The sequence below is a fragment of the Ranitomeya variabilis genome, chromosome 4 (genome assembly GCF_051348905.1).
Source record: "Ranitomeya variabilis isolate aRanVar5 chromosome 4, aRanVar5.hap1, whole genome shotgun sequence".
Lineage (NCBI taxonomy): Eukaryota > Metazoa > Chordata > Amphibia > Anura > Dendrobatidae > Ranitomeya > Ranitomeya variabilis.
Genome location: NC_135235.1, coordinates 290,354,102 through 290,363,131, shown reverse-complemented (window position 1 = coordinate 290,363,131; position 9,030 = coordinate 290,354,102). Strand labels below are relative to the sequence as shown.

At 43.1% G+C, this 9,030-nt stretch overlaps 1 protein-coding gene across 2 annotated transcripts in view; it reads left to right on the top strand.

Moving 5' to 3' along the window:
• The first annotated feature begins 542 nt into the window (after positions 1-542).
• LOC143764525 (uncharacterized) overlaps positions 543-9,030 on the top strand; it is a 111,041-nt gene continuing 102,553 nt past the window's right edge. The window contains exon 1 of one of the 2 annotated variants that reach the window (XM_077250152.1): positions 543-1,249. In XM_077250152.1, coding sequence (XP_077106267.1) covers positions 1,063-1,249 — 187 coding nt within the window. In that variant the 5' untranslated portion in view covers positions 543-1,062. The remainder of the gene's footprint in view (positions 1,250-9,030) is intronic. The other variant, XM_077250153.1, reaches the window with a different exon arrangement.

Sequence of the window (9,030 nt, the reverse complement as noted above, 5' to 3'; positions counted from 1 at the left end):
ATGCCAAGGGGGAGGGGGGCAACATTTTTGCAAACCACTGTACATTTTTTTCACCCACTTTCTATTTAATTGATGCTACGATGAGCGCCGATCTATTTTGTAAATGCCACTCGGATCAAGCTCTGCACAATCCAATTCTCTCGAATGGGAGAATATGGAAAACAAAATGTCTCCATTTTCGCCAATCTGTTACTCGGGATGCACTTGGATGTCATCCGAGTGCAGCCCGATGATCTCCCCGCACCCATAGACTTGACCAGGTACTTGCCATCCGATTTGCCCTGAAAATCTCAGCATCCCAAATCGATATGTGTAAAAATAAACACACTGATCGCCATTGCCCCAGAATAACACCAGTCCCAGTTTTATCTGATAAAACATCGCGTAGCCCTCGTCCGACGTGAGCGAGCCCTAGAAATTAAAATGCTTCCCAATTTCTGAATTCTTTGTATCACAATTCCTGTTTGAGAACTCCAAAGCGTAAATATTGACAGATGATTACAGAGTTTCATAAATATCATCTTGTGCTGATACATAGTATCACACATCCTCTGCTGGAGAGAGACTAGCTGCAGTGCATCTGCCAGGTCTGCTGGTGACTGTACAACTCCCTGACTTAAGGGTTAAGTCCCCTGGTAGTAATGTGAGGCATGGACCTTTAAGAAGAGCAGCCCCCTCCTTCCCTGGAGAAGCAGTGGCTCCTGTGTCTAGCATTGGACGCTTCCCCTGTCACTCTCTGCAGGGAGTGCAGCTTCCTCTTTGAAAATGTTGCAAGTTTGCAAGAGATCAGGATCCTGGGATTCTTAGATCTGCTTCTTCCAGGAAACATGGGATCCCTGCAGCCATCCTGTGCCCCCTGAAGTTCCCAGGAGCAGGGGGCTGTGCTGCTGCTGATTATTTAGGGGAGCTGACACTCTGCGGATACTATGCACACATCAGGACCTGCTGATGACTTGAAGAAGAGCCACACACATTGGTAAAGGAAGCAAAGGGGGGGCTCCTGCCTTTTTGCATTAGGTGCCCATGCCACAGTCAGTCTAGGAGGACCTGTGTTCCTGGATCATGGGCACTGGAGTGTGCAGCAGGAGGCAGAAGAGTCTCCTCCACACTGGCTTCTGCCTGCTGGCACTGATGGGGCTGGGCAGTGGGGTCTACCTATACAACTACATCCAGGACAAAGCCAGGACCACAGAAGCCCAGGTGGTGAAATACAAGCAGCAGCAAGAAAGCCTGTCTGCCCAGCTGCAAGGTAAGCAGGAGCTGGGCATCCGGCCCCTGGCATGGGGAGGGAGTCAGGGGGCTTCGCTGTTTGGTACTTTCTGAAGGGGCAAAGCCAAAGCTTTTAATTGAATTAGCAAGCAATCTACTTCCTAGATAAATGCCGCCATATGCCGCCCCCCTCCTCTGCCGCCTGCCAAGTGTGGAGTTACAAAGTTCTCAGGGAAGGGGGTGAGAGTTGTTCCTAGGAGCGTCCTGGCAGCAGGGACACTTGGCACCCTCTTATTTCACTACGCGTTTTGTTTCTAGGTCTGGACTTCTTATAAATAGCTGAATGAGAGCGAGAGAAAGCGACACCGCGGAATGGGGGAGATGCCAAGCTATTTAGGACCCTCAAGCGTAATACCAAAGCAGATGGAGCGGCGTCCAACCTGTTACAACCAATGTGTCCTGGCATCCTTAAAGGGAACCTGTCAGCAGGATTGTGCTCAGTAAACTATAGACAGTGTCTGGTCGGCGCTGTTATACTGATTACAATGATACATTGGTTTATGAAATCCGTCTTGTGGTTCTTGTTTAATCTTTATTTGTAGTTTTCAGTTAATGAGATTCTGGTGGTTGGGGCGGCCTGTGGGCGGGGCAATATGTGGTGGTCTGTGGTGGGCGGGGCTTTATGTGGTGCTCTGTTTACATGTGCATGTTAATGGGCTTATGACAGGTCACTGATCCCTCTCTAACCTGCGCCCTATTTTACATACTGCATATACTATTGTGGGGTTAGAAAAAAAATGAAACTTCATCAAAATGGCGCCACAGGGGGCAGGTCATCATAAGCCATCAGTATGCATAGGTAATCAGTGCACCACATGCAGACCCCCCACTGGCCGCCCCAGGGCCCGAGAATCTCATTAACTGAAAACTACAAATAAAGATTAAACAAGAACCACAAGATGGATTTCATCAGCCAAGGTATCATTCTAATCAGTATAATGGCGCCAACTTGACACTGTGTGTAGGTTACTGTGCACAATCCTGCTGATGGGTTCCCTTTAAGCCATATTCAGTATTCGGTCAGTATTTTACATCAGTAATTGTAAGCCAAAACCAGGAGTGGGTGATAAATGCAGAAGTGGTGATGTGTTTCTACTATACTTTTCCTCTGATTGTTCCTCTCCTGGTTTTGGCTACAAATACTGATGTAAAATACTGATTGTGTGAACATGGCCTTAGTTGTAGTTTTGCAATAATTGGAAAAGTTACAGCCACTATTATACTCTACTACAAGCACATGGAAACAGAGGTTCTCCAGCATTGGGGCGCCACCATCCGTTAGACGTTACCATCTGCCATCTCTACGCCTCTGTTCACAGATCCAAGAGTTCGTTTTGTTTCAGGCTCATAAATATGGAAATAGAATTTCCAGGTGCAGGATGCATTCTTTGAACAGAAAAGGAAGTGTCATAATTAGTGATGAGTGAACATATTATTCGAGTACGCCGAAGTCACTAGGTTAGCACCGGAGCATGCTCAGATAACACCTTATCCCAGCACCTGTTCACTCATCACTAGTCATAATATATTTGCCTTCTTTCCAACATTAACTGGACTTAAAAAAAAGACAGCAACTGGATCTTTTTTTTTTTTTACATTGAAGTCTATGGAAATGGATCATTTATTTTATCATCCATTAACAGATCCAAATTTTCTTTTTTTAGCACCGCACATGCACAGAGTACTGGAGATCTTCAGAGACACGTCTAGTAAAAACGGATCCAATAAAAACGATGCAAAATGGAAAACAAAATATCGATTTTTTTATCAGATTTTTTTAAAAAGACGGCTCCAATTAAAACCAGAAAATTTGTTTTTTATTCTGTATTAGTTTTTTGCTTTGGATCTGTTATTTTTAGGTGTCTCTGAAGATCTCTGGTGTTCTGAGCAGGCGGGGTGCTAAAAAAGAAAAACGGATCTGTTAATGGATCTGACTAAACAAATGACCATCCATTGTGATCCATTTACCATAGACTTCATTGTAAAAAAAAATGGATCCAGCTTTTTTCTGTTTTTTTTATTTATTTAGTTTTTTTGGTGTTGTGATTGCCGCAGCCAATCCTTGCATTCAGCGGTGTCGTTTGCATAAATGGCACTATTATTTATAAAAAAATTTTGCTGCATTTTTTTTTAAAATCCAGACAACCCCTTTTAATAAACTGAAATACCGTAACTTATTTCTCTTCTACAGACTTACATCTAATTAATTACCCTAAATTATAAGACATTCCCCTTAATGGTATGTGCACGCTGAGTCTTCTTGCAACGTTTTCCGAGAAGAAACTGAACAGAAACTCCAAGTTTTCGAGCAGTATTTTCATGAGTTTCTGCTCCAAAAACTTCTGGAAAAAAACCCCCAACTGTGTGCACATCCCCTAATAAGGCTGGACTTCTCGCTTTTTCTGCTCCTTCCCTGTCTGGAATCTCTTCTTCACATTCTAGTCGGCTCTTCTGACATAGATGTTAGACAATATTTGTATTCTTCGTGGAAAAGAAAACATTTCTGGGGATTTTTTTTTTTTTTTTAGAATTCTTACTGAGCCGTTTTCTGTTACCTCTTTTGGAAATATTTGAGAAAAAGTATTTTTGTTTATTTTATTTTAAATCTTCCGGTTGCTGTGGGTATCACATCTTTTGGTATTAATCCATAGGAACGGTGCGAGTCTCTCCAGGAAAGGCGTTTATTCCTGAGGAATTATTGAGTTGCATTCGCGGCTCATTAATTGTTACAGGCAGGAGTCATGAACATAATTTAATAGATCGATGGAAATGGTTTTAATGCATTTTTTTTTTCTCTCCTAAGGACCCAGGTATAAATCGTACAGGGGGATGTGGACAGGTCTGGAATGAGTTGTATGTAGATGGTCTTGTGCGCTTGAAATGGCATAAAGGACATAACAAAGGTGTTGACTCGGCCTCTGAAATCCCCAAATCTCAATTCCGCGGGATGTGCTGGGTGGAACATTCCAATTTATAAAGGCTGAATCTTACACCTCAACTTAAAGGGGACCTTTCACTCTATTTTTTTTCTTTTAAACTGAGTAATTCCTCCAATTGCCACTGCTCCACTGATTCTGGAACAGTTTTTCTTTTGCTTCTGCTCCCCTCTGTTCCAAAATTATGCCCCCAGTAATAATGGCAAAATGTTCCCTTTAATCAACTGGACAAACACTACAGAACTTCTGTGGGAGTGGCCGTGTTTTGATTGGCCGGCATCAGAAGGGAAAAAGCAAACGCCCACAAAGAAGCTTTGTGGTATACGCCCAGTTAGTTGAAGGGAACATGTGCATTTTTATTACTGGAGGGCATAACTTCGGAATCAATAGCCTCAGAAGAAAAAGAAAAACTGTTCCAAAATCAGTGGAAATTGGAGGAGGTACTCATTTTGAATCAAAAATTGAAAGTAATAGAACTTACTAATACTTAACGTTTTCACTGATGTTCAGATGTCAGTACTTCCCTAGAGCTGCCAGGACTACAGGGCAGCACTGACATCAGCAGCTCTAGGTGAGTAATTGGCTTTGGTAGATGAGGGAGATTCCCCTCTCACAACATGTTAAGCCAGACCCCTTGTGTGTCATGGCTTGGTCATCTAAGTAGAAGGGGGCAGGCTTAGCTAGTTACTAAAGAAAGGCCTCACACCCCTTTCATACACATTATCACACTGGGAGGATATTTGGCACGAGGCTGACCTAAGTCGATGGTTTTATTGTTATGGCTGCTCATGAGTTTGGTAGTCATTTTCAACTTGACCTTGTGTGCTTCAGTTGAGGAAATGTGTGTGAAAAGTAGTCAGACTGAGCATAGGTGTGATTCATACAGTTTGTGCACGGCAACACGACCATGAAGGAGCAGACGATCAAGTAGATAATATAGAATACTTAATTTATTTAATTCTTAAACACATAGTAATAAAAGTACATAAAATACTGTTCAGTTATCAAAAACAGGAAAAAAGTGGTGACAGAAACTATTCAGCAGGCAATTGCATTCTCATAGATCAGAGTAGTAAATATTGGTGCCTCTATTTAACCAAAAATTCAACCAATAACATGACTTCCACATATATATCTGTTGACTCATAATATGCAGTCAAAAAATAAAGCGCACAGATGCACCATAAGAAATAGGACCTAAGTAGTCACAGATGCTGGTTCGTGAGGTCAGATGAATAATAATCTATTACCCATGGCCATGATAGAAGAGAACTCTGCACTGATGCTGGCACCTCGACGCACGTTTTACCGCCACTGCAGTTTCGTGGATAGGGGATAATGTGTTTATTTTTGTTAATAACCCCTTAAGGGAACCTATACCAGGAAAATATAATATAATAGCCTGTACAGTGAAACCTCTGTTGAACGACCATTCAGAATAGTAATTAAAAAATATACTGAAACGGAGGGAGGTCTTCTCCAAGGAGATGGCCAGTGTGCATAATAGATGATGGAGCTTAAAATTAGGCTGCTTTTACACTTACCGGGTTTTTTGCGGCCCGTTATTTCGGGCTGTATCGCCACAATTTTCAAGGTCTGCCGCAATATCGGACAGTGAAAAAACTTGCGGATCGCCGTGTTTCAGGTTCCCAATACTATAGCAAAAGTATTGAGAAAAAAAAACGGAAGTCACAGTGCACCGCAAAAACAACCTTCCGTTGTTTTTGCGGCCCCATTGATTTACAATGGGGGGCCGTGTCCGTAAGCCGTGAAAAATCTTGAGCGAGCTCGATATTTTTTCACAGCCTTAAATACCGCCCTCACGGCCATACGGTGTACAGCGCACCCTGAAATTATTGTGGTCTGTTTTTGCGGCCCCATAGAAATCTATTGAGGCTGCAAAAACAGCCCACAAAATCACGGTAAGTGTAAAAGCAGCCTTAGCCACTTGAAAATATGGTTTGGATAAAAGAGGTGACCTTCATAGAAGGCTCCACTGCAAGAGAATGTTGCAGAATGCTGACAGTTTCTAGATAAGAGAGATTTTCTTCTGAGCCACACATGGTAAACCAAACAGAAAGTGTGTGTGTGTGTGTGTGTGTGTCTACAGTGACTACGTTTTCATGTGGAAAATTAAATTAATCTGTTAAAGTTCCTAAGAATGATAAACTAAATGACCTCAACTAACTTTGAAAGGCGCCCATAGGTTTTGGGTATCTGCGGCTAAACACTCACTCAGCAGACAGCTGCCGTCCCTTCTCTGTTATCCCAGAACTCTGCCTGATATTTCACCCAAGACTCTTGGGTGTCAGAAACACTAGGCGAGGTGGATTCTCAAAGCCCAAGGTCCGGTTGGCACATGGGCATTGGTGCAGCAGGCAGATGACGCATGTGGGAAGCAGGGAGCAAAAGTACTGGAAGTCTCAGGCAGATAGGAGACGTCCTGGAGACCACAAATGGGCAGCAGAGGTGCTGGTAGCCGCAGGCAGACCAAAGACATCCAGAAGACCACAGACAGGTAGCGAAGATACTGAAAACTGCAGGCAGACAGGAGACGTCCTAGAGACCGCAGACAGGCAGCAGAGGTATTTGAACCCACAAATAGGTAGTGAGGCACTAGAAACTACAGGCAGACCATAGACTTCCTGGAGACTGCAGACAGGCAGCAGAGGTACTGGAAACCGCAAACAGGTCATGGTACACCAACAAACTAGGAGACTTAATACCAGGACACAGGTGTGTGTTTTGGTAGACCTTATATAGGCCTATACAGATGATCACATGGGAGAACGCTAAGCTACTTGCAAAGTTCAATGTGGAGCACAAGAAAGCATAGCGGACCAGGGTGAAGGGAGCAGAGCCCAGACCAGGGACAGGTGTGTAATATTGGAAGGCTGACCTATATGGTCAGTCAGTAGGGCCCCCCAAGTGTTTCTGCAGGTCACAGTTCACGGGATACCACCAATGCAAACTTTTAATCTCACTGTAAAGTTCCCAAAGTTTTAAACTAGAAGTGCATCACCAATAAATGAATAAAAAATGATCATCGTCTGAAATTCAGATTTCTGACACTGATTTCTGTATCTGTAAACTATAGTGTTTTATCAGCGTTGATCAGTTCTTTGTTCCTATCTTGCTTTGCTCCACAAAGTGGATCTCACTCTATCAGTAGGGAGGGGATGTGTTCCTCCCAGGCGGATGGGTCATTGAGCACGCGTGGGGTGTTTGTGCTCTGCTCCCACCCACACAGGGCGCCAGTGCACAGTTCAGCGGCTGTCAGATTGCTATAGGCTTGGGTCATGAAAGAACGGTTACAAAGGCTGTGGCTGAGATTAGCGCAGGGTATTGTCTGCTAGTACTGTTTGTTCAGCTTTCTAGTAGTACACCAGCATTTACATTTGTTATTTTTAAGGACTCTCAGATCACAAACGTAGGAACATGTTCCAACAATTCATACTCTAAGCGCGGAGAATTCTCTGGCACGGAATGTTTTGCACTAGATGGAGGTTACATTGTTTATATAAGGCAATGTTCCCTTCTCCATTTTTGGGGGTATTTTGTAATGTATACGTTTATTGAAAGTCGGTGACAAAGGCAACGTATCGCCTATTGATTCCGATAATGGATGCATGTGATTTTGGCGCTTTGTGCTGTAAGAACAAGATTCGTTTCATTCATTTAGTTTTGTGTGCGATATTTATTAATTATAAATAATAAATATAAAAGAATTCCGGAACACACGCTCGTCTTCGCACCCGGCTTGTTTCCTTTCAGCGTAGCAACATTTTAATTAATATTATTGAATAGTTCCTCTTGGCTTGTTGTTAAGCGTCAAATCCCTGATCCTGCTGTAAAAATGTGTCTAATTAAACTTGGCAGCACGAGACGTGTTCTAGATAGTTGTAAATTATTATTACTTTGTATTTGCTGCAACATCCACATCGACACAAGGTGTTTGCATCGGATTTAGAAGATGACTGTGCACAATGGGCGAACGTCGGCAGAATCCTCAAATTTTGGCCAGACTAGTTAGCTGACTGTTTAATATGTTTTATAGGTTCAGACTTTTCTCCGGAGGCCAATTTTGGGGAGACGGGACAAAGAATTATTGGGTGTGTTGGGTTTGGTTCCAATGGTAACTTTTACCCCTTGGGCTGGAGGACCTTGAGTTTTCCTTTCCATGATCAATGGTCAATTCCCATCGGTTTTGCTAATGATGTTGGTCCTTTGCAGAAGGGATCACACCAGAGATTCTCGGAACCTTTGTGTTTTTTCCTTTTTCTTATGGATCAGGATCTGTAGGGACTTGCGTCGCCCATCGATGGTGCCCTCTTAAGACCTCAAGGTGAGGTTGAACAAATGATGTGCCTTCTGTTCCAAGATGTTGACAGCTGAAAGTCAAAAGCGTAAAAGTTTTAATTAGATGCTGATATAAAATATAGTAAAGGCATTAAGATTCGAGTTGAGTCAAGTCTGGGTACAGAAGTCACACGAGACATTTGGCTTCAGACTTAGAAGTTCTTTCTTTTGTCTTGGTGGCCTTGTTTATACCACTGCCTTACGGGATTTATGTAAGATGTTCCTTACGCCTCTGCTGATCTTTGCACTTCGATGTTTCGTGGACTGTAGGAGGCTCGTAGAATTATATTAATTTACAAACTGCGTGGATCAGATCCACCTGCTCCTCAATTGCTCCTCAGATCCTCAGCTGCCTCCATAAAATGAATAGAAGTTTGCATTGTTACATCCTGGGATACGTGTGGGCTGTCACGTGTTCATTTCTGCTCTAGTAAGTGTGTATTGTACTCAGGGCCGGACTGGCCAT